The 27229-nt window shown below is 42.5% G+C and overlaps 1 protein-coding gene across 6 annotated transcripts in view; it reads left to right on the top strand.

The window, feature by feature from the left end:
* The window catches only part of GALNT2 (polypeptide N-acetylgalactosaminyltransferase 2), a 1695325-nt gene that overhangs the window by 1419368 nt on the left and 248728 nt on the right, over positions 1-27229 (top strand). For all 6 annotated transcript variants that reach the window (XM_044076112.1, XM_044076089.1, XM_044076094.1 and 3 more), the window contains one exon: positions 16572-16698. In XM_044076112.1, the coding sequence (XP_043932047.1) occupies positions 16572-16698 (127 nt within the window). The remainder of the gene's footprint in view (positions 1-16571; positions 16699-27229) is intronic.

Here is a 27229-nt window from a genome sequence, read left to right as displayed (position 1 = left end):
TACAGCAACTTCTTCCCATGCTGGGCAAGGAGTCTTGGCTGGTAACATTGGACCTCAAGGAGGCATACCTGCATGTCCCAATCAGACAAAATTGCAGAAGATACCTCAGATTTCTTGCAGGTTCAACCCATTATCAATTCTCTGCATTGCCCTTTGGCTTATCTACTGCGCCCAGAGTATTCACGAAATGCCTGGCATCAGTAATTGCCTACTGCAGACTTCAAGGAATACAAATATACCCTTATTTGGACGACTGCCTGATCCAAGCGGACAGCAAGCACATTCTTCTGAAACATCTGGCTTATGTAATAATGTTATTAAACTCTCTGGGATGCACAGTCAACAAAGAGAAATCAAGGCTATTACCCTCTCGGAATATAATTTTCCTGGGTGCCAATTTGGACACAAACACCCAGATGGCCTACCTCACGCCAGAGAAGCAGGGGCAACTAATTCAATATTTCACAACACTGGCAAATCGCACCAGGCTGACTGCAAGGAAATTCCTGCAGGCTCTGGGATTCATGGCATCTTGCATCTTACTAATCCCATGTGCAAAGCTGCATATGAGAAAACTACAATGGTACCTAAAAAACATATGGTCTCAACACAGCCACAGTTTGGAAACAATAATACCACTAATTCCATGTCTGCAAAAGGAATTTCTGTGGTGGGCTCAAGCATGTCAAACAAACACAGGTCTTCCATTCAGCAAGCCTCAAGCAAATCAAGCCATCACAACAGACGCCTCAGACTACTGGGGCGACATGACAGACCGGTGCATTCAGGGCAAATGGTCCCAAAAGAAAAGCACCTTCACATCAATCAAAAGAAATGCTAGCAGTAATAAATGCTATTATAGCTTTCAAGGACCTTCTACAACCAGGTCAACTATTGATAAGAACGGACAACACCACAGTTATGTGGTACATAAACAAGCAGGTAGGAACACATTCTTATCCCCTATGCAGACTGGCCATGTCACTTTGGAACATGGCCATGGACTTACAAATGGAACTACAAGCACAGTACTTGCCAGGCAAGGAAAACACGCTGGCAGACAACCTAAGCAGGAATATGACAGATCCACACGAATGGAAGTTGCATCCAAAGGTTTTTACAGAAATAATACAAGAATGGGGAAGGCCAGACATAGATCTCTTTGCCTCCCACAAAAATCATCAATTGACAAAATTCTGCTCGAGGATCTTCCATCCAAAGGCCTGGAGAGTGGACGCTCTCTCTTTCAGTTGGACATCAATGACAGTTTATGCCTTCCCGCCTCTTCCTCTGCTGCCCAAAGTCCTATTGAAGACCAGAGCAGACATACCAAAGATGATCCTCATTGCTCCGGACTGGCCAAGGCAACACTGGTACCCACTCCTGAGGAGCCTGACACATTCCCCTCCATGGACCCTGCCTCTAATGCCTCTTCTTCTGACTCAGCACAGCTTCAAAACTCTTCACAGTCAGCTAAAAACACTCAATCTAGCCGCATGGAAGATTCCTTAGCATCACAGCAGGCCCTACTCTTCAAGGAGGTGCAGGATGTCATTTTGGAGGCCAGAAGGCCATCAACTAGAAAAGCTTACTCCACAAAATGGAAACGTTTTTGTGTCTGGAATGAGAAAACGGGCCAGAACCCTGGAAAACTGAATTTACCTCAAATACTACAATATTTGGCTGAACTGCTAAGCAGTGGACTTTCGTTCTCCTCCATCAAAATCCATGCCTCAGCCATTTCTGCAGAATACAACACAGATCCTCCTTTATTCTCTCACCCTCTTTTAAGACAGTTCCTCAGAGGGGCTAAGAATTTAAGACCTCCAAGGAAACAACCAATACCTGCTTGGGATCTCAATTTCATTCTGGAAAAACTGACTTTGCCTCCTTTTGAGCCAGCTGCCTCATCAGATTTGCAATATTTGTCCTGGAAAACAGTTTTCCTTCTGGCTATCACTTCAGCTCGTAGAGTTTCAGAACTACAGGCTCTCATGGCTGTTCAGCCTTTTATCATCTTCCATCGGGACAGAGTTTCCTTACGAACCAACCCGTCCTTTATGCCTAAAGTGGTATCCAGGGTGGCTTTAAATCAGGCCATACATTTACCTACTTTTTATCCCAATCCTCAAAACAAAGGAGAGAGATTACTACATTCCTTGGACATCCACAGGCTACTGCGTTATTATTTGGACAGAACAAAACCTTTCAGAAAATCAGAACAGCTCTTTGTGGCCTATGCGGTAGGAGCTCAAGGAAAACCAATTTCCAAACAGACAATCTCAAAATGGATAGCTCACTGCATACGCTTTTGCTATTCCTTTCATGGCAAAACTGTACCTACAGGCATTAGAACTCATTCCACCAGGGCCACAGCCACCTCTGCAGCCTTCCTCAGAGGAGTTCCTACCAAGGATATTTTGGAAGCAGCCACTTGGAGTTCTGTGCATACCTTCTCCAAACACTACAACCTACCATTATACTCCAAATCTAGAGCAGGCTTTGCCACTGCAGTCTTGCAGGGCATTTTGGCTCCTCCCAGTTCCACCTAGTGCCTACCACCCCTTTCTTAGCTTTGGGATTCTACCCATCTGTTATGACTGCAGCTGTATGCACGATGAACATAGTACAGTTTTGTACCTACCATAAATGTAGATGTTCGAGTGCTAATACAGCTGCAGTCCAGGTTTCCCTCCCTCCTTCCCCTCGAGGGGTATTCTTTTATGGTGTATTTGCTTGCAACTACTGTTTTTTGATTATATTGCATTGCATTACTACATAATTTTATGTATTCATAGGTTCATAGGTTCATACTAGGCTATCTGCCCAAGGGCATTTATAAGCCTAGCCCATAGTTATGTGGCTTTCGCCACCCCTTTAGTTTGAATAAAAACTATGCCTATCATTTTGCTGTGCCTCTGTCAAGCAGTGACACTGAAGTAATCCCTGGGGTATATCTGCAATCTCCCATCCATTGGTCAAGATTCCTCTTGAACAAGGCCAGAGAGGTGCTCTGCCTCACATGTACCGGGATTTTGTTCCACAGCATAGGGAGTCTCTGGGTGATGAATCTGTCCCTCCAGCACGTTCTATTTATAACCGTGTCAAGGTTTAAGTCTCCCGCCCTTGTGGTTCTGAGGGATCTAGATTTTTTGAGGTGAAGCATATTCATCAAATCTGGGTTTGACATGGCCTTATATGTCAGGCACAGGTCACCTCTTCTGGGGGCACCTGACATCTGGGGCAAGAAAAACTGAAGAAAATGGCGTCTGCTGGTTCTTTTATACCCCTGTCGCACTGACGTCAGGGAAGAAGCGACGACAACCGACGCCGGACCTAGACTTTGGAATTCGGCCGACCGAGGACCCGCCTGACGGCAGGAGAACCCATCTGTTACGACTGCAGCTGTATTAGCACTCGAACATCTACATTTATGGTAGGTACAAAACTGTACTTTTTTGGATTAATAAATGATTACAATATAGCCATATTCTGCCTTGTGCTGGTTCGTTTTTGGATAGTTTTTCCAGTTTCTTGTTGAACCTTGCACTCAGTCTCATGTGCGTGTTTTTGGTTTGGTTTACTGCATTCTTTACATGCTGGGGACGCCTGGTATGACGGCAGCATTTTTGTGGCTCTACATCTACCTGGGACTTTCTTGCCTTTTGTGAGTTTTTCACTTGATTCGTGATGATGGTCTGATTATTTTGGGTGTCGTCCATTACATCTAGAACTGTTTTCTTTCAAATTTCAACATTTATGGCCAGCATTGTGACTTGAGACTATTGGGCCTAACCTGCGGATATTGCCTTTCGTTTTATAATTAGTACAAGAGGATCCTTTCAATCCACCTTATCTGTGGACGCCGCCTTTTGCTTTACAATTAGTTTAACAGGAGGATCTATTCATGTACTCGTGGACACTATGTTTTATTTAATGTGTTTATTTGCATTTCTTTATGGTTAAATTGATTATTAGGAAGCTTACAGCCACGGGATTAGAACTATACATAACAGGTACTGTCGACTGACTTTCAGTCTCGCTAGGAAGTTTATTCTTTACACGCTGGGGACGCCTGGTATGACGGCAGCATTTTTTGTGGCTCTACATCTATTTGGGATTTTTTTGTCTTTTGTGAGTTTTTTACTTGATTTGTGTTTATGGTCTGACTGTTTTGGATGTCGTCAATTACATCTAGAATTGTTTTCTTCAAATTCCAACATTTATGGCCAGCATTGTGACTCGAGTCTACTGGGCCTAACCTACGGATATTGTCTTTCGTTTCATAATTAGTGTAAGAGGATCCTTTCAATCTACCTTATCCGTATACGCCGCCTTTCGCGTTACAATCAGTGTAACAGGAGGATTTATTCTTGTACTTATGGACACTATTTCTTATTTAAAGTGCTTATTTGGATTTCTTTATGGTTAAACTGATTACTATGAAGCTTTCAGCCACGGGATCGGAACTAAATACAACAGGTACTGTTGATTGACTTTCAGCCTCGCTAGGAAGTCCATTTTTGGTCCACGCATATATCTGATTTATGACTTTGGCTGTTTACCTTATTTTTTCTATCATTGGACCATTTATCGAGGGTCTGTTGGACTTGGTTTTATTTTATATAAAATTCTACAGTTCATGTTTTGGCAACAGTCAGTATGGACATTTTGCAAGTTTAACAGTTTATACTATGAGTATTAGATATGAGGCAGCTTTTTATGGTGCTACTATATATTAGTTTTGGTAGCGATGGACTTCAGTCACCATTCATAGGTCAATTAACAGACTACAACCAAGCTTCTTATATGAAGGGCTGTTTAGCCTTGCTAGCCTTTATTTAGCTTTATGATCTATCTATAGCCGCTTGTTATATGTATATTTTCTAGCGAGTTCAATTGACATAATATGTGCCTTATAGTGATGTTACTGTTATAATTTATTAACCATTTATGGTTGATGTTTTTGCAGGCACACTAAACAAAACAAGGTTGGATATATGACAGGTAGCATATGGTCGCTAGCTTTATATTTTCAATATCAGTATAAAATCTTTTTGTTAAAGTTGATTTAGAATGTATGCTAACAGTTAAAAAAAATTTTTTTGACCATAAAGATGGGCACAATAATAATAGAATTTGGTTTGTGTTGATCCATTATTTGTGGAGTTTGATCTTTTGATCTTTATGTATTTTTTCTCACCTTATAATCATTCTTGACATCTTATGATGTTTCATGATAGTTTACGATATCTGGTGATTTTGAGAGGTGAACGTATTGGTTGGGACGTATGTCCATCATTAGTATATACCAAACTTTGGAGACATAAGTTGGGGCGCATTTTTAGCAGAGACAAATTGTCGGCTGAAATATACATATATATATGCATATGAAGACTGTCTTATATCTGATATAATTATCAGTTGGTGAAGTTTTAGCTCATTAATTATGCCCCAGCTTGAATGTTTGGCGTATGAGTAAACACACAATAGTGGAGACGAATGGTCGACTACTAGAGATTATAATACTTGTTCTTTTCAGTCAGTTAATTACCTCTATGGGCCAACTGAAAATGTATATTTTGATGGTTTAACTGCACATTATATTGGATCAATATAACAGATTTTAATAAAATATATATATATATTTTTTTTTCCATTTTGGTATATAAGTTTTGTGTATGTTTATTCATTAGCCTGTATTTTTGGTCAATATTGTATTTGGATATACTGCTAGCGACCAATATTATGGATTTAAAGGGCATTTTGTCAGGATTGTTAGCTGAAAAAGATCATTTAGAGGCCTTCGGTCTCAATGCAGTAGGGACCATGGGTTCTAATAATGCGGAGGTTGATTCCAAGCATCGATGTGGGATAATTTTTCAAAAATTGACAAGGCACATGAAAACTCTAAGGTCTAACATTTGGCACTTAAAATTATTTAAGGCCTACAAACTTAAAGACATTATACCTAGAGGGTTAAGGATTCGCCTTCAACCCTTGGTAGCAGTAATTGGCTCTCAGTTGTCACAGGACTGGGCACATGCCCAGCATCAGGCATCGATGCTATTTGTTAATACCCTGATCAGCTATTATGAACGAATCATTGAGTTGCAAGTGGTAGATATTCACAATGTCTGTCTTGAGGCCCAAGGTTTTGAAACCGAGGAATGTTATAGGGAATATATTACAAATTTGGCCAAGGAATTAGCCACTCTTGAACAACAGCTGGTAAAGAGGAAAACACATAAATTTCAGAGGGATTTGTCGGATTACGACAAGGGTAAACCATTTGTTACACAAAAGTATGTTAGGTTTACTGACTCTAAGAATAATAACTACTATGCTAGAAAAAGATTAAGGTCAATATTGAGAAGGAAGAATTCTGTTGTTAGTGGTACTTCGGAAGATAATATATCCTCCGCCACAGAGTATGATGCCCCTTCCTACCAGGGGTCCCCAGCCCCCAAAAGAAAACAATCAGACCCTTTAAGTGTCAGAGACGTAGGGGTGGTAGAAAGCATAGACACAGGCCCACAAAGCTTACAACTTCTCCTACAGAATATTGTGAAACAGTGAACAATGTACACAATATATCTTCTTTTGAACTATCTCCTATACATAATAAAGTATTGAACAAAGGACTTAATTTTGTCCCGACCTCATTTGTTCCTGAACATAGTTTGGTCAAGGATATTCATGACTTTTGTAGATTGGTTAATCTCAAAAAAATTTTTTCAGATAATGATATTTCTCAAAGATCTTCTGGTTTTAAATTCGGTAAGTCGGATTTTCAACCACCGATGTGCAAACATGTTGCTATTTTTAAGGAATGTGTCATTAAAGATTTACATTTTTCGACCAGATACCAACGTACTAACACATGCAATCTTACTCAAGCAGAAAAACTAGCGTTACAAGAACTTCAACAGAATCATGACATTGTTATTACCCCAACCGATAAGGGTGGTGGTATTGTGGTTATGGATCTCCAAATGTATCAAGCTGAAGCTTTGAAACAACTATCTGATACTCGATTTTATATCAAGATGAGTGTCGATCCGACACCTAACTTTAAAATAAATATAGATTCATTTTTGGATCTAGCTATGGATGAAGGCATTATTAGTAAACATGTTTGCAAACAACTTAAAGTGGTTGAGCCTATTGCTCAATATTTATATCTTCTTCCAAAAATTCACAAACATCCTACCAACCCCCCTGGGAGGCCTATTGTCTCTGGGAGAGGCTCTTTAGCCGAAAAATTATCTGCTTTCCTAACTTACTACCTTAAACCTTTATTGCCTAATGTTAGATCTAGGCTACAAGACGCAACTGAATTTTTAAACATCATTCAAGATTCACAGTTGGAAGCAGATTGGTGGTTATGCACACTAGATGTCTCATCCCTTTACACGAGTATTCCTCATGACACTGGTATTTCTGCTATTTCTTATTGGTTGGATAGGTCGTATTTATATACTAATGGTTTCAACAATTTCCTTTTGACACTTACTGATTATGTATTAAGAAAAAAAATTTTTTATTTTGAGGGACAAACTTATTGGCAGATTAGAGGCACGGCTATGGGGGCATCCTTTGCTCCCATATATGCTGATTTATTTATGGGATTTTTCGAACAATCATTTATATATGATTCTGATCATAACTTGTATATTAACAACTTGGATATCTGGAGAAGATATTTTGATGATTGTTGGATGGTGTGGCGGGGTGACACAAGTATTTGATTTTGTTAAATACCTAAATAACAATCCCTGGGAGATCCAATTTACTTTAAATATACAATATCAAGAAATTGTGTTTCTGGATGTAATAGTTTGTAGACAGGAAGATCACACACTTGCTACTAGGGTACATAGGAAGTTCCCGCAATACAATACATTATTACATGTATCCAGTTTTCATCCTCGCCACGTCATCCGAAACACCCAATTTTTACACGTCAAACACATTTGTTCATCTGATGAGGATTATAGAGTATGTGCACAAGACCTGTCTAATAGGCTTGTGAGTCGTGGATATTCCAAACATCATATTTCCAATACTTTGAACTTGACCAAGGAGACATCTCTCTCCACTTTATTACAATACAAACAACATAAGAATGAGGACAAAGCTAATACTGTTCAACCAATCAGGCTTGTTACTACCTTTGGAACAATACAATCAGATTTAGGGAGATTATTAATAAACACTGGGGCATTCTGAAGGCTGATGAATATCTTAATGAGATCTTACCAGAGAAATGTGCTTTCTCATATCACAGGGGTCGCACTATTCATTCTCAATTGACTCATTACAAAAGATATAAACCTGCCACAACAGTTCAAGCGACAATTTTTGGTGACCCTTTGGTTGGATGTTTCCCATGTGGACACTGCAGTGCCTGTGAACACATTTTGAAAACTAAGGAATTTTCTAGTAAAAACACCTCTAAGGTATATCAGATTAACATTTTCGGCAACTGCAGTTCAGATTGGGTTATCTATCTAGCGAGATGCACCTGTTCCTCATTTTATGTTGGTCAGACATCTAGACCTTTGAAATTTAGAATTAGTGAACATCTCAGTGCCATCAGAAATCGCAGGTTGTCCAATGCTTTATATAAACACACTATCAGTCACCCTACTTCACAATTTAAATTTGTTATTATTGACAAGATTTCTATGCATAGAAGCTCTAAAGCAGGCTGGCACGATAGACTTAATAATAGGGGCTCTTTTCAAACCTGGATTAAATGAATTGGAATAAGTGTCAGCCTACTTTTCTATGCATTATAGTTCGCATATTTCCTATGTATTATGGAATGTATATTTTATGTATTATTATATGAATATTATCACATTTTTAATATTGCATATATTTTATATGAATATAATATTGTTTTCAGCACTAATTGTGTATTATAACTGTAGTCATGTTTTTGATGTATGCATATTGAATGTGGGTTAATTTAGGGATATGCCTTTAAGACATCTTGTCATATCAACACATCTTTCTATATAAAGGTTGTACCAGGATGTAGCAGTTTTTCATTAATGTAATTATTTACACTGAAGAAGGCTTAATATAGCCGAAACCGGTATGTTTTTGGATTAATAAATGATTACAATATAGCCGTATTCTACCTTGTGCTGGTTCGTTTTTGGATCATTTTTCCAGTTTCTTGTTGAACCTTGCACTCACGTGCGTGTTTTTGGTTTGGTTTACTACCTTCTTTCCTAACCCACAGAAAAAAGGGGAACGTATACTACATTCTTTAGATGTGCACATACAGCTTAGATTCTACTTGGACAGGGCTAAACCTCAAAGAAAATCTGAACAACTGCTGGTAGCATTTGCTGCAGGCGCAGAGGGGAAGGCTATTTCAAAACAAGCCATTTCTAATGGATAAGCCATTGCATTAATTTCTGTTATTAGCACCATTGAAAACCTATCCCCCAAGGGATCAGACCTCACTCCATCAGGGCTGCATCTACGTCTACAGCCTTTCTCATAGGCATTCCTACCAGGGACATCCTAGAAGCTGCTACCTGGAGTTCTGTACATACTTTCATCAAGCATTATCATTTGCCAATTTTCTCTAAATCCAGAGCTGGCTTTGCCACTGCAGTCTTGCAGGGCCTTATAGCTGGCCCTAATGCTATCTAAACTCCTCCTCCCAACCATAGCTTTGGGAATCTACCCAAATGTAATGACTGCAACAGTGAAACACGAAGAACATAGTACATTTGTGTACACTTAACCATAAATGTAGATGTTCCAGTGTATTCACTGTTGCAGTCCTAGTTACCCTCCCTCCTGCCCCTAAATTCTTTTGGCTATACTTCTACTTTCCTTTACTATGCTTAAAAGCCTTTTTGGTGTATTTGGTTTTTTTTTTGGAGGTATACTTTTGTGTTTTTGTTTAATTGCTTCCCATCAGGGAGGCTCCTGACATTTGGGGCAAGACAAACCGATGTAATGGTGTCAGCTGCATGTTGTATACCCCTGACGTCATGGAAGAAGGGACAGCAACCGATGCAGGACCCAAGACTTTGTTAATCAGGCTGACTGAGGGCAACCTGCAGGCAGATTACCCAAATGTAATGACTGCAACAGTGAATACACTCGAACATCTACATTTATGGTAAGTGTACACAACTGTACTTTCCTGAGAGGGGCCAAAAATTTAAGGCCACCCAGGAGAACTCCAACTCCAGCCTGGGATCTTAACTTTGTCTTGGCGAAACTCACTCTTCCTCCTTTAGAGCCAGCTGCTACTGCAGATTTAAAATGTCTTTCATGGAAAACAGCTTTCCTTTTGGCAATCACTTCTGCAAGAAAGGTATCTGAATTACAGGCCCTTATGGCAGTGGAACCTTTCATCATCTTTCATGCGGACATGGTGTCCCTCAGAACCAATCCATCATTCATTGTGGCTCTTAATCAGTTCATTCATTTGCCTACCTTCTTTCCTAACCCACAGAACAAAGGGGAACGGATACTACACTCTCTAGATCTGCACATACAGCTTAGATTCTACTTGGACAGGACTAAACCTCAAAGGAAATCTGAACAACTGGCTGGTGGCATTTCCTGCAGGGACAGAGGGGAAAGCTATTTCAGAACAAACCATTTCAAAATGGATAGGCCACTGAATTCATTTCTGCTATAAGCACCATGGAAAACCTATCCCACAGAGCATCAGACCCCATTCAACCAGGGCTGCATCTACTTCTATAGCCTTTCTCAGGGGGGTCCCTACTAGCGACATCCTAGAAGCTTCTACCTGGAGTTCTTTACATACTTTCACCAAGCATTATCATTTGCCAGTTTTCTCTAAATCCAGGCTGGTTTTGCCACTGCAGTCTTGGCAGGGCCTTATAGCTGGTCCTAATTCTATTTAAATTCCTTCTTCCAACCTTAGCTTTGGGAATCTACCCAAATGTAATGACTGCAACAGTGAAACACTAAGAACATAGTACAGTTGTGTACACTTACCATAAATGTAGATGCTCGAGTATATTCACTGTTGCAGTCCTAGTTACCCTCCCTCCAGACCCCTTTTCTTCCTTTGGCTATGCCTCTACTCTCACTTACTATGCCCTAAAAGCTTTTTGGTGTATTTGCTTTTCTGTTGGAGGTATATCCTTGTATTTATAGATTTAATTGCTTCCTATAAGGAGGCACCTGACATCTTGGGCAAGAAAAAAAATGATGTAATGGCGTTGGCTGCATGTTTTATACCCCTGACGACCTGACGTCATGGAAGAAGGGACAGCAACCGACGCAGGACCCAAGACTTTGTTTATCAGGCCGACTGAGGGGTACTGCGTGCAGGTAACCCAAATGCAATGACTGCAACAGTGAATACACTCGAACCTCTACATTTATGGTAAGTGTACACAACTGTACTTTTTGTGTAGAGATTTAAGCTCTAAAGTACATTGCATGTATATAATGATGCTGTACAAAGTCACTCCAATAATTCTTAAAAGTTCTGGTCACACTTGCTAACTGGATAATATTGCACAATAATTGGACACCGTTTGGTAAGGGCCTTTTTAGTAGCTGATATTAGGGGTTCTGGTGGCAGTATATTACTACCTTATAGCCTGGGCAGAAGGGGCATACCTAGTGAACCTGTGCCAGCCTTCCTCAGCAGTGTCTGTGTGTTTGTATATAAATCATATCTCAAAGTGTGTAGGTGTGTCAGCTACTTGGGCAGGGATATGAAGCACTGGTTGGACAGAGGGAGTGTTGGGAGGACTTGGCTTGGAACCCTGTTTAAGGACTCCACTCTATAGCTGTGCCAGTGGGGAGTCTTATTGGGGATCTGGAGAGAAAGGGAGAAACCAGCCCCAGACTGACTGTGATCTCTGTGTGCTCTTAAGGGTAATTGCACTTTACTGTGTGTGTATTTGTTATCCTTCCCAATGTGGATGCCCCTCACTGGTGCTAGTGGTGAGGATTGAGGCTCCTTGATTACTGGGTCAGTGCACGGGCGTCACAGCCTCCTCCCAGAACAGGCAGATGCCTCTGTTTTGCACAAGGGATCCACATCCACAGGCTTAGAGGGTGGACACTTTCTTTTTCTTGGGCAGGGATGTATCTTTGTCTTTCCCCCTTCACACTGATTCAAAGAGTCCTTTCTGAAGATTCAAGGGACAAACCAAAACTCCTGCTGGTGACTCCCTTTTGGTCAAGACAGCATTGGTTTCCCCTTCTTCGCCTACTAGCCAAGGGCTATTACCACAGGTTACTCTGCCGATTCAACCTACTCACACAAGACAGGGAGTTGCTCATACACCCTCAGGTGCTCAACCTCAGACTCGCTGTATGGGTGATAGAGTTCTGATCCCCTTCAGACACTTATATTCAGAGGACATACTCGGTGTCCTGCAGGAGGCCAGGAAACCTAGTACCAGGAGAAGTTATATGTCAAAATGGAAAAGATTCTCCAGGTTGTGTCAGAAAAAAACAGGACCCCATTTCTTATTTCTTTACCTATGGTCCTTTCTTACTTCTACATTCAGGACTGACTGACTTTTCTTTTAAGGTGCAGTTGTCAGCCCTTTCCACCTGTCTCCCTTTGGTTCCTCCCTTGGCATCCAGATTAGAGTTAAAACTATTCTTTAGAGGGGTCCACCATATCAGACCCCCTCAAAAACTGATTCCACTTTCATGGGACCTTAATTTTGTCATCGAAAAACTCGCACTACCTCCTTTTGAACCAGTTCACTCAGCATCACTGAAACTTTGTACTTGGAAAACAGTGCTGCTGTTAGCTCTCACATCCACCAGGAGGGTCTCAGAAATCCAGGCCTTGATGGCTAACCCCCCCCTTACCTCATCTTCCATAAAGACATGGTCTCTCCCTCAGGACTAACCCCTCGTTCATGCCTACAGTGGTTAATGAACTGTCCTTGAATCAAGCCGTTAGCCTCCCTGTTTTTTTCCCTCAACTTCAAAATCCATCTGAAAGAATCATACATTCCTTGGATGTTCATAGACAGCTTAGGTGTTATCTGGACAAGACCAAATCCATTAGAAAGTCTGACCAGCTGTTTGTTTCCTTTCACCCAAGGGCCCTGGGGAAGGCATTATCTAAACAAACTATATCATGATGGATTTCTAAAGCTATCTATGCCTGTTCTTCCTTTCATGGAAAGGTTTTAACTACCAGTGTGACAGCATATTCTATTAGGGCAGCTTCCTCTTCAGCAGCCTTTTTCAGGGGGGTGAACTATGCTTCCATACTGGAAGCGGCCACCTGGTCCTCAATCCATACCTTTACCAAGCACTACAAGCTAGACTTGGTCTCTATAGCCAGAACTGGGTTGCTAGGTCAGTTTTACAGGGTCTCCTAGACCATGCACCTAAACCTATCTCCCAGGTTCATACCTAAAGCTTGGGTACTCTGACTGGGAAAACTACTCAAGCCCAAACACCCTCGCCCAACAGTTCCTTGAATTTATAAACTCTAACGCAATGGCACAACTGGTCACCACTCCCACAAGAGGGAACAACATATTAGACCTGGTCATCACCAACATGGGGACTCTTATGTTCCACACCAGAGATAAACCCCTCATTGGTAAGATCAGACCATAAACAAATTTCCCTGGGCATCCATATCCCGTCCCCACCTCTAGCCAAGGAAATCACTGTAAAGAATTTCTCAAAAGCCAGCTTTGCACTTCTCAGGACTGAGGTGGAATCCTTCAAAGCCCCTGGGCCAGAGGATAATACAGCCCAATCTGCAGAATCCTTTACAAATGCATTCTATGAGCACCTGCAGGAATGCATGGATCGTGCTATCCCAAATAAAACCAAGACTCACTCCTCCAAAAACAGGAGACCAGTCTGGTGGACCCCGGCCATAAATAAGCTATACAACAGAAGGAGGAAGCTACTACATGACAGAGCAAAATCCCAAATAGGGAAGGCATCTGTGATCAGTATTAGCAAGAAACTTCGATCCCTCATAAAATCATCAAAGGCCAGCTTGGAAAGAAAAATTGCCCTAGGCACTAAAGATAATCACAAGGCCTTCTTTAGTTATGTCCGGATCATGGGCGGAAACTCCCAGATATGCTCTGAATTGTTGCGTAACGGTACAAAATATACTGAACCTACAGACATAGCCAACATCCTGGCAGACAGATTCAGCGGAAAATTCTCCCCCCTTCCCCCCCAAAGGAGCAAATGCCTATCCCAACTGAATGTAACCTCCCTGACATCTCAGATGCACAGGTGAAAGCTGCCTCTCCAAAGCAAAAAACACAGCATCTATGGGACCGGATGGTGTCCCAGGCTGTGTCTTACATGAGCTCCAAGAAGAACTGAACCCTCACATTGTCACTTTTCAGACTTAGCCTTACTACAGGATATGTACCCAAAGAATGGCGTACAGCTACAGTGGTCCCACTCCACAAAGGTGGTGCCACAACGGACCCCGGAAACTATCACCCCATAAGCCTGACTAGTCTGGTCTGTAAAGCTATGGAGCGTATTATCATGGAACTCATAAACAAAGACATTGGGAGTCTCCAGACACTGGACCCTACCCAGTTCGGCTTTGTTAAGGGCAGATTTTGCCTCTAAAACCTAGTTGATTTCTTTGAAACAGTTACCAAAGCCATAGATGAGGGCATGGTAGTCCACACAGCCTACCTGGACCTCGCAAAAGCCTTCGACACAGTACCCCACTCGGGCATCATAAATAAGCTTACCAGCTTAAATATTAACCTCTATATCACAAGATGGGTTGCAAACTGGCTCAGAGATAGAACCCACATGGTCAGAATCGCAGGTGCCATGTCCGAATCCAAACCAGTTACAAGTGGCGTTCCACAGGGCTCAGTTCTGGGACCTCTCTTGTTCGGTATACACTTCTCTGAGGTTCAGGCTAACACGGGGGGATTATGGCTGACAAAGTTCGCAGATGACTGCAAACTGGGGGCCATAATCGAATCTCCAGCTGACGCAAGCATCCTCCAAAAGGGTCTCACAGAGACGGATGCTTGGTGCCAGAGCCATGGCCTCAAGCTAAATGCTAAAAAGTGCATAGTCATCCCCTTTGGGAAAAACAAGGTGCCCACAAATTACCACATAGGTGGTAATCCATTAAGTACGGAAGAAGTAATTAGAGATTTGGGGAACAACATAGATAGTAATCTCTCCTTTGATAATCACGTTGCCAAAGTGGTTAGAAAGACCGTCTATATAGCCCACCTTATCACGAAAGGGTTCGCATCTAGATCAAGAGAGGTCATTGTGCCCCTCTACTCATCACTCATCAGGCCCATAATTGAATATAATGCCCCTTTTGGGATGTACCTTACCCGACACCTGCAGCAACTGGAGAGACCCCAAAAGTACCTCACCAAGAGGATCATGGGCTACAAACAGATGTCCTATGCAGCTCGACTAAAGAAACTCCAGCTCTACTCATTTGCTTACCGCCTACTCAGAGGCGATCTATGCCTGACGTACAAAGCCATGTCAAACCCAGAATTAATGGACATGCTCCACCTCAAGAAAATCCAAGTCCCTTAGAGCTACACGCTCCAAGGGCCTAAACCTCAGCACAGAAATAAATAGGACATGCTGGAGGGACAGGTTCATTTCCCAGAGGCTCCCCTCACTCTGGAATAGAATCCCAATTCATGTTAGACATAGCCCCTCGCTGACCCTCTTCAAGCAAAATCTGGATGCATGCATGGCAAATCGCAAATTCACCCCTGGGATCTCTTCTGTGTCCCTGCTAGACAGAGGCACAGTAAACTAATCTTAAAAGGGTACCTTCTGTGACCTACTTTACAGAGGCACAGTAGGCTAATCTAATAGGGAGGCAGAAGCCAAATACACTCTGGCTAGGCTTATAAATGCCCTAGGGCAGATAGCCTAGTTATCTACCTATGAACCTACAGTTATGAATACTGCAACATGAGAACAGAAGGACATAGAATAGTTGTGTAAGAACTTACCATAACCTTAGATGTCTTTCTCTTCCATGTTGCAGTATTCAGTCCCCCCTCCAACCCCCTCTTCCTCTGTTTTGTCCATCTGAAGTGACTTTCCCTACCTTCTGTCCATCCAAACAGGGCATTGTAACAGGCACATACATTTATTGGGCTTCTTTGGCCTGGTGACAGATGTGGGTCTGAAAAGCTTCCTTTCCTTGCTTCCCAGGGGTACTACTGTATGTGGCAGTCATTTCTGAAGGGGATACGTGCAGATGTCACTTCTATAGCCAACGTTAGTTTATGGCCCTGACAAGCGGCGTCGCACGTACCCCTTCCTCCTAAGACTTTGGTACACTGTCCGGATATGCACTGCTGCAGGCAGCAACCTCCCTACAGTTATGAATACTGCACCATGGAAGAGAAGGACATCTAAGGTTATGGTAAGTTCTTACACAACTATTCTTTTTATTGAGCACTTTTATTTTTATGGGTCCGTAATTAAGATGAGTTCAGGCTTAGCTTATGTGTTTAACTGCAGAAAGGCTGGCTGCAAAATATATATTTCTCTAATTTTTTTTTTTTTTTTCTTCATAGGGTTCCAGATCACCAGGACATAGCGTTTGGAGCTTTGCAGCAAGGAACCAATTGCCTTGACACTCTGGGGCATTTTGCAGATGGTGTTGTAGGAATTTATGAGTGTCATAATGCTGGCGGAAATCAGGTATTGATCATTAATTCGTATGGTATAGTCATTACTAACACAATTTAGCATCTATTGCTTGTGGTACCCTTCATTTCTTCTCACCTATTGTTAGTGTGCCCTTTATGTCTCCTCATGATTCTCAAGTGATACTTTTAAGTAACTTAATTACACTATTTCTGTACCTTTTGTATCTGGCTGTCACTATTCTCAAGAGATTCCTTTACCAGTCATTTGATTACTGAATAAATTAATAGTCTGTACTGTTTGTGCAAAAAAAAGCTTATGATTACCATTGAAAATACATCTTTTAAAAACAACAAACTTTTTACCAATCTCATATCTGTATCCTCCTTGACAAGTCCTTGATTGGGTGTATCACCTTCAGTAATCCGAATTTGTCACTTTTTTCCTTTAACAGATATTTAGGGTTATCCCTATGCCTGTACATACACACTACATAGCATAGTGTAGCAGCTACATAAGTGCATGCAAGTCAAGAGCCAGTTCTTTTTTTGCTCACAGTTCAGATTTTGAATCTTGCTGTGCATTATCATTCCTGTACAATGTAATGTGTCTTTGTGCCTGTCAGCTTGCCTTCCAAGTTCAGCACTGGCATTGCCTGTATTGTCTCAGAAAAAAAGTATTACGTTGACTGCTGCCACAACTTGTTTGAACACAAAGGAGAGAAAAGTTGTTTGCCTCCTTTATGGCACATAAAAAAAAAAAAAAAAAGTAAAACTACACCACTTTTCACTTGGAACTGGAGGGTGAGTCTAGTTTTGAGCCTCTGACAGGAAGACTTGCTGTAAGAAAGGCCGAGGTCTGAACCTTTTCAGTTTATGTCCAGTGTTCAAGCCTCCCTGTTGACCTGAGCAGGTGGTAAGCTGACCATTGAGTAGTGAAGGATTGAATCTGAATCAGTTAACAGCTTTGGCTAGCAATGAAGGGGTTAGAGAGGTGCATCCTTGGCTACTACCATGGGAGGGGCTATCCTTAGATTCTTGCTCTGTCCTGCCCTGGATGATTGGCTGGAGCCCAGAGCTGAGTAGTTTGAACCCAGGGGAGTGGTCTCTTAGTAATTTTATCACATAAGATCAATAGGCATTAGGACTGAGGAGTTTGACTCTGGCTTCATGACCTGTGTAGGCCAGCAGATACAGGTCAAGGAGCAAGTAGTAAGCTATCCCAATGTCTGGTAGCATGCCTGAAAGTGTTGAATAAAGCAGATCTGTAGTATCTAATGGGAGCTTGAGTCTTGGGGAGCTCATAGTTAAGGAGTTCCATCTGAAGCCTGTGTCAGGCATTTTGCTAGCCCCTTCTAGCTTACAGTTGGGTGCCTCTTCCTGGTTTCCTGACTCCCAATGTCTGCCTGTTGTGCACACACTTCTGTGTTTTCTGTGTAGGGATTTATACCTTTAAGTAGGAGGAGGAATTCACCTTCTCTACCTGGATCCTTTGATTCCAGGGATCTCTCTACTGTCCTCCCTTACATCCCTTTGGATGATTCCGTCTTTGGAGATGCTCTGTTTTATGAGTAACTTGGGCTGGTCTTGAGTCCTTTTTCCATCCCTCCAGAATTAACTGTTGAAGTTTCTGACATAGAAGCCTAAGGCACCCTGGGTTCTCTGTCAGTTGGAAACTGTCATTCACGGTACCATCAAAGTAGTTTGGAAGTATCTCGACTCTGTTGCTTCAGCCCCTAATAAAGCCAGTGACATGTATAAGCTTCCACGATGTGGACACCTGAATTTATTAAACATAACTTTTTTGGCATTTTTGTAATTTTTTTCAGTCTGGCATAGGTCCCAGAAAACCCAGCATTTTTTTTCCTTTTGCTACCAGACAAGGAGTCTTGATCTCTGGCAAGTTGTTTGTCTCTTGTCTTTTTCCCGGTAAGGGGTCGCCACAGCGGAACTCTGGTCCGCTAATGATTGGCAGTAGATTTTTACGAAACGCCGAGGTGCCAGCTCGATGCCCAACCTTCAACGAAGGCATGCCCATTTACGCATGCATGTCTTTCGAACGCTACCCAACTACGGGGAGGACATGCAGACTCCACACAGAAGGCACTCCCAAGCCGAGAATCGAACGGGAGAACCTCTTGCTGTGAGGTAACAACGCTACCGCCGTACCACTGCGGCAGACCTCTGGCAAGTGTGAGAGTTTATTTCAAATTGTTTTTTGAGCTGTTCTTTCTCTTTTGTTTCTGTTCCGGATTTTCCTGGTTAGAAGGTCTGTGGACAAGATGAAGGAGGTCCTTGGCTTGTGGGCTGAAAGATGGTCTGTGAGAGAAAGTCTATAGTTTTGCCTGTAGATTACTGTGATTACCCCCCCGGTAATTCTGATTGTGATGATGCATTAGCTAGGCATGGCTCTGCAGGGAAACATGACTGTGTTTGTCTTCCTCGAAAGAAAAGCACAGTAACAAGATCTTGCATCCCGCTTTCTTGGAGAGGGGTTGGTTTAGGCTTCAGACAGCCTGCCTTGGGACTTTGTTTGATCTCCTTCTGAGGAGAAAGTAGTCCCTAATGTATGTGCAGGACATTTATATTAACTTTCTATTTCCATTCCTTACTGTATTCAACCTGGGTATCCCCCAAAAGAGGAAGAGGCCTCTTCACTGCCTTAGGAAAGCTGTTAAGCATCTCAAACTCCTGTGTGCTCCTGTGTTGTCAGCGTCCATCAAAACTATGACTTTGCCAGACACTTCCCCATAGTCTGACTGTAGTTTGAGACTGGCCATGTAATAGCTATTCTCTGAATATATCCTTACTTGAAAAGTCATCAAAAAGGATCAAGTGTGTTCTAGATGTGTTCTGTTTAGGCCACATTCTTCTCCTAGAAGGAACTTTGCTGGCACATCAGTCTATCTCAGTACAACACTTTGTGGGGGATCCCCACATATTGCTACTCAGTGAAGCTGTAGAGGCTGTCATGGATTTGTAGGAGGGTTGGGCATTTCATTCCTGTCTCTCTTTGGTCCCAAAGGGGACAGGTAATTCCTTTTCGCCTATCTTTATTTGGGGTTCACACAGGCAATTCCATCAATTCCCTCTGTATGGGCATCACTTCCATCTGGATTTTCCTCTGTGCCCAGGGTGTTTATCAGGGTGTGGTGGTCATTGTAGCTGAAATCCTATGTGAGAAGAATTTGGTGTTCCTCTACCTGTATGATGAGCTGTTGGTTGCCCTTTCCATAATCTCCCTTAAGTGGTTTGCTTCAGGACACTTCTTGGATGTATTCTAAAGGTTCCCTATTTGATGAACAAACACGTAAAATGTCGAGTATGACATGCTTGACAGCTTTTAAGCAAACATTCATCTAAGTGAAACCTCAAAATGTTGAAACAAGGAGTTTCGAAAAGTTATAGTTGAACAGCTGTCAGGAAGCCAACGGCTGACTTTAGAATGTTCACTTTGTCTAGCCATTCTTACAGTCCTCCACTGTGGTGCGGTCTCGACATTCACCCTGTGTAATGTTATGACAGTCCTCCACTGTGGTGCGATCTTTGAATTGGTATATTTAAGTAGGGGGTCGGGTGGCAAAGCCCCCCACTTTATTTTGTCGATTTGTTTTGTGTTTTTGGGAGGTTGTAATGGTGTGCAGCACATTTTAGCTGTCAGCCGTTGGCTTACTGACGGCTGGCCAAGTATAACTTTTCGAAAATCCTTGTTTTGACATTCTGGGGTTTCCCTTAGATGAACATTCGCTTAAAACATTTCGAGCATGTCATACTCGACATTTAAGCGTTTGGTCATCTAATATAGACCAATTCTAAAGGTGACTGTAAATAGGAGAATGTCTTTTCTGATGCTGTCAGAGAAACTTTAGCAGTGAAGGTAGACATATACTCCACTCTGTCATTGCTCCCCATAGGCAGGACCCTGGAGGTCATGGCTTTCACCACTTGAGGAAGGTTTTATGGCAGGCTTCAGGACTGTACAGTGCTGTACTTTTTTCACGTGATAGCTGACAGAATATTTTGCACTTCTAAGGATGTAATTGTTGCAATGGACTGTGAAGTGTGTAGAAATGATTTACCAGGTGTCTTCATATTTGTATGACATTCATTGTGATATTTCCTCACTGAGATGGGTGCTGATTTTAACAATGTTCTTCATGTTTCACTGTTGCAGTCATTACATTTGGGTTATCTAGCCCTCAGCCAGCCTGAATATCAAAGTCTTGGATCCCTGCATTGGATGCTGTCCCTTCTTCCACGACATCAGGTCGTCAGGGGTATAAAACATGCAGCTGATGCCATTACATCAGTCTTTCTTGCCACGCAGTGCCCGAAGCAGAAGCAGTTCGCAAGTGCCGGTCGGCTGACTCCTGAAATTTTTGTTTTCGAGTTTCAGGACCAAAGTCTTCAAAAAAGCTAAGTACCCTATTGGGGATACTTTTTCTTCCTCTAAACCGATGTCAGTAAAAGTTAACAATTGTATTACCTGTGGAAAGTAAATACCTCATAAAGATGTTCATTCGTACTGCATTCGTTGCTTTGGCCCAGACCACGACGTCCCTCGCTGTCGGTTTTGTGCCTTATTCAACCCCCAAACTATTCGTCGTCAGTTTATTTTTGCTGAAAATTATTTTGGCACTCGGTTTAACTATCCAGAAATGGCTTCGGTAAGCCATCCGACTACTGACATTCCGAAAAAATGTAAAGATAAAGACAGAGACAGACCACATAGGTCCAAAGCTGCCGATGACGCTTCCGTTAAACTAGTCACCAATTTGCCGGTACTCAGGTGCTTTCGCAGCCCCTGATATCCGCTACTTCAGATTCGCAGGCCTCTACTGAGACCCAGTCGGAGTCCGGTATGCCGCGAGATGCTTCTTCGACCATGGAACCTGCGGATGTCTCTACCTCGGATGGGTCCGGAGCCGCTATGCAGACACCGGCTTCTGAGGGTGTATCCAGGCCTACTGATTTGCATTTCAAACCGACACCATCTTCTTTTTCAAGGCCTAAAACTCGACCCATGCCTAGAAAACTGACATCTAAACAGCATGGTCAGGCCCATATGCCTAAAAAACAAATAATAAGAATGGCCGAAGACCTTATTACTTTAATTAGGGGAAGTCAGCCTTCACCCTCTGAGAGACCTAGAACTGATTTTCCTTCTGATTTTTCTGATCACGATTCTAAAATTTCTGTTTCCTCTGATTACCAGGATTTGCCCTTATCTACCTATGAGGATTCTGATGCAGAGGACTCCATTCCCCTATGCTTCCCCTCCAGAAGATTTTTCTTTTGGTGAAACTTTGTACACTCTTAGGGAGCATTTCCATTGGGAAAGCCAGGATTACTCTGACTCCAAAAAGAGGCATGGGGAATTCTTACTCCTTCCTCAACACAGGCCTTTAGCTATCCCTCCTGTCCTGGACATTGTAGATGATGCCTTCTTGTAATCTCGCCTGGCCTCAGACACTTTACCTCCAGCTCACAGGAAACCTGACCGGTATTACAGAGTACCCGACTCTCACAAGTTCCTCTTCAGGAATCCTACTGCGGACGCAGAGACCATTTCCCAAAGACCTAAAGGCATTAAGGCTACTACTGCCAAAAACTCTACCCCCTCTGACCAAGATTCCAGGGCTTTGGACAGATGGGGTAAGAAGGTATACACTTCTGCTACTTTGGCCATTAGGGCCTTAAACTGCCAGTTTCATATGTTACAGTATCAGCAGCATATTATGGGACTACTTAACAGAAGTTGATGTTGATTCCTGACTGTGCTGAAAATAAAGATTTACAGGATTTAATGCATTCTGCTGAACAAGTTGGTAAACATACTTTGCAATGTGGTTTTGACTCTTTAGAAGACTCTTGCAGGGCTGCTGTTAAGAAGCAAAATTTGCCAGATCATGTTAAAGCTAAGTTACTAGATGTTCCCTTAAACCAAGACTGCCTGTTTGGTAACAAAGCAGAATAAGTATGCAAACTGTTAAAGATTTCCTGCAAGTACAGCCTCCCAGATTTAGTAGGCATTGACCTACTGAGAATTGGTCCTTTCCTGTCTTATCCAGGCCTTCTCAGTCTAAACCCAGGAACAGCAGACCACCTAGGCTACAGTCTCAAGGTACCTACAGGTCTAAGCAGTGGGGGGCTCCCACTTCCAAAGCTGGAAGTAGTAAGACACCCCCTATGGAAAAATGTCACAATGACTTAACCTTAAACCTTCCAAGCCCTGCCCATCTGCCTGCTCCCTTAGGGGGAAAGATCGCCCGGTATGCAAAAAACTGGGAACTCATTACCCAGGACAAATGGGTTTTAAATATAGTTTTCCAAGGATACAGATTCCACTTCCACACCTTACCCAACCCCAAACGGTTGGCCAGACTTACCCCCAAATCAGTGGGCAGAGGCTCAACAGCAGGATGTTCTTCGTGTTTCACTGTTGCACTCATTACATTTGGGTTATCTGCTTGCAGTAGCCCTCAGTTGGCCTGATTAACAAAGTCTTGGATCCTGCGTCAGTTGCTGTCCCTTCTTCCATCACGTCAGGTCGTCAGGGGGTATAAAACATGCAGCTGATGCCATTACACCAGTCTTTCTTGCCGTGCGGTGCCCGAAGCAGAAGCAGTTCGCAAGTGTCGGTCGGCCGACTCCTGAAATTTTCATTTTCGAGTTTCAGAACTGAAATCTTCAACTAAAGCTAAGTACCCCATTGGGGAAACTTTTTCTTGCTCCTTACCGATGTCAGTAAAAGTTAATAATTGCATTACTTGTGGAAAGCAAATACCTCACAAAGATTTTCATTCGTACTGTATTCCTTGGCTAGGCCCTGACCACGACGTACCTTGCTGTCGGTTTTGTGCTTTATTTAATCAATGCACTATCCGTCGTCTGTATATTTTTGCTTCTAAATATTTCTATTCTTGGTTTAATTATCCAGAAATGTCGGTTAGCCATCCGACTACCGGGATTCCAAAAAAACGCAAAGATAAAGACGGAGACAGGCCGCCGAGGTCCAAAGCTGCCGCCGACACTTCTCCTAAGCCAGTTGCCAGTTCGCCGGTACTCAGTGAGGAGCTTTCGCAGCTCCTGATGCCCGCTACTTCTGACTTGCAGGCCTCTACTGAGACCCATATGCTGTGAGATGCTTCAACTGTGGAACCTGCGGATGTCTCTACCTTGGATGGGTCCGGAGCTGCTGTGCAGGCACCGGCTTCTGAGGGTGTATTCAGGCCTACGGACTTGCATATTAAACCTCCTTCATATAGGCCAAAATCTCGAACCATGCCTAAGAAACCGACGCCCAGGCTGCATGCTCAGGCCTCTATGCCTAAAAAACAAATAAGAATGGCTGAAGATCTTATAACTCTAATCAGGGGAAGCCAACCTCCCCCTTCTAAGAGACGTAGGACTGAAGTTGTTTATGAATCTTCTGACCAGGATTCTGATTTTTCTGATTCTTCTGATGACTTTGCCAGAGTTGTCTTGCGTGGGTTTCCAGAAGGAGGGAACCTCTGTGCCTTCCCCCTCCCAAATTTCCTGTTGAGCTTTTGTACTCTTACTTTTGTAAAGAGTACGGCAAAAGTGATATAGAAGGACATAGTACAGTACTGGAAAGTATTACCATAACTAGATGTCCTTCTCTTCGTTATTGTAGTATTCTTTCCCTTCCTTCTCCCCCTTCTGTTCTGCTCATTTGCTTTTCTTTTCTTTTTTTTCCTGGATGCACATGCTTCTCCTAATTCCTAGGAATAATTGTTCCTCCTGGGGCTTTTCATTTGTGAGGTATGTACATCCTCATATCACCTTTATGCCCTACAGTGGAGAACATGTGTGTGATGTACAACTTCTATAAAATGGAAGTCTTTGGTGTACTGACAGGACTTTGTGGCCACCATTGGCAAGGGATCCATTTTGTAAAGAGTACTGCAACAGTGAAGAGAGGGACATCTGCTGTTATGGTAAGATTTTACATAACTGTACTTTATCATGCAATATTTTATATGCCCTACAAATTATCCCTTTTTTAACAGCAGCATCTCTTCTAGTTTGTAGTAAAAACTCTACCAGGTACTTTCATCTCTAGTCTTGAACCTAATTACTAAATCGTATTATTTGAAATAAAAAGTTTTGTTAGGGGGTTTCTTTGGAAAAGCAAAAGGATTTCATATTTGGAAAATCTGTTTAACTTTATTGGCCTTTTGTAAGTTATTTTCTCCAGCAGTAACTCTCATAAAAGTATTAAAACACAGATAAACAGTCTGATTATCATTGCTGTCCAGTCCTATGAACATAAAATGTAGATCATTTACCAGTGTTGTTAGAAAGACCTCAAAGGGTTGCTCTTAGTTTTGCATCTTGAAGAAACTTTAAATGAGAACCTCCAAACTATTAGCTGCATTTTACTGTACTTTTTGCCACTGTAGATTAGTTATTCTTGCTTTGGCCTTTGATGAATTTGTCACCCCTGTAGAAGTAAATTAGCTTATTAAATAATACAAAACTATTAGTTTACATTAAAGTCATTAAAAAGGAATTATCATGACAAAATATATATGCACTAAAACTTAAGGAAAAGGATCATTGCGTGTGCACACACAAGGAGTACAACAGAACTGAACAAACATATAATAATTACTGTCAGAGATAACCATATCAATGAAACCGATATATAATCTGAAATGTGACTAGCTTAAGTGTCTGCATATAGTAAGCATTGTAAACATTGTGAATGGAATACTTATCTTGTGAAGTAGACAGAGGGCCGGATTTACGAAGGCTTGCACGGAGTCTGAGTAGTGTCAGACGACAGCCAATATGTCTGCTGAGCGATCCAGCAATAGCCGACAGGGGCATGCGTGAGAGCTTCTAAAGCTACTCTTGCATGGACAGTGTTATGGTATGCAAATTACCTCATTTGCTGCTGAAAGCTATGCAAATGAGGTAAATTTACAATCCAGGAAACCCTAACCTGTCCATGTAAGAGTAGTGTTATTTGCAGAAATGTACTCCATTGGTAGCAGAGTACCGTTCTGCAAATAGCTAAACGGAGCTATGACAGCTCCAAATAAAGGATGCATCTAGTTGAGGAAGCATGCCAATGGCCAAAAATAAGGCCATTGGCATTTGCAAATCCGTAAAATTCATTTTTTCCCCCAATCGGCAATGTTTAAGCGTAGCGCAGCACCGCTCAAACGTGCGGCGCTTTAAATAAAATGAAAAAAGTGAAAAATAGCCAAAAATGGGCATTTTCACTAAAAAGCTTGTTCTGCCATGCAGGTGAATGGCAGGCTGAAAACAACATGGCCACTGAGTACTGGTTGCTAAGGGGGGAAGCTCAGTGTGAGAGATGTAACCAAGCATTAGTAGGCAATCCTATGCAAATGAGGATAAGGATAGTGAATACCAATTTTCCCCGGCATGTGAGCCATGTCCCTAGAGTGTGAGTGTAGGAGTAGGGGAATAGTAGAGTAGAAGATAGGTGACATCATGAGGGGTTATGTCTGAAAGACTGTAAGTTTATTGGAGCACAATGGCTTGTGTTTGCCCTGAGTTGCTCAGGATTGCAAGAGGCGTGTCTACAGTTGTTCTAGCTGAAAACAAGAAACCAAAGGTGTACGCTGTGGATATAGCTGAAATTTCTTGCAAACGGGCACACAGCGTGTGCGCGCGTGTGCACTTGTTTGCGTGGTGCTGCCCCTTGTGGAAATAGAAAGGGAAAAAGGAAGTAGTAGGAAGTTAACCAGGGAGAACTAGTAGAGCTGCCAGGTGAAATACATCAGAATCAGCCAATTACACAGTCAGTAGACTAGCCCAGCCCAGCACTTTAAAGTCTGCAAACAGCAGTCTACCCTGTTTTTTCCCAAGAACTCTGCAACACTGCAGTATACAAAGAGTGAAAACTTAAAAAGCTTAAGTCAGACAAAATGTTAGGGGCTGCTATTGCTATCATAAACCAACATGTGCAAGATGCTGAGGGTGGTGATGTTGTGAATGCTGCTGAGCAACCCACAGTGAGGAGACGGAGAAGAGTAGACAGACCCAGGGTAACCTACCAGGGGTTACATGAGATGGAGATAGTGGAGCACTATAGAGTGGACAGAGACCTCCTGCAGCAAATTGTTGAGCTGTGCTGGCCACACCTCACACACAGAACCAACAGAGGGGAAACCATTCCAGTGGATACCAAGGTATGTGTTGGCCTACGAATACTAGCTACAGGTACCTTCCAGAGACCAACTGGTGATATGATGGGGGTTTCACAGGCATCAGCATCCAGGGTACTGCACCATTTCATGGATGCCATGTCAGCACATGTCGGTGAGCACGTATATTTCCCCAATTCCCGTGAGGCATTGGCCAGCAATATGCGTCTTTTCCACCAAATAGCAGAATACCCTGAGGTAGTTGGTGCAATAGACTGCACGCACATACACATCAAAGCACCACCCGGTGAGTGGGGTAGGGTCTACATCAACCGCAAGGGATTCCCCTCCATCAACTGCCAGGTCGTGTGCGATGCCCAGGGCATAATAATGAATGTGTGTGCTGGCTGCCCTGGAAGCTATCACGATTCCCACATCTGG

Source organism: Protopterus annectens, chromosome 1.part1 (assembly GCF_019279795.1).
Source record: "Protopterus annectens isolate FY-2018-M chromosome 1.part1, PAN1.0, whole genome shotgun sequence".
Taxonomy (NCBI): Eukaryota; Metazoa; Chordata; order Ceratodontiformes; family Protopteridae; genus Protopterus; species Protopterus annectens.
The sequence above is the reverse complement of the archived record's forward strand: the minus strand, read 5'-3'. Positions and strand labels throughout refer to the sequence as shown.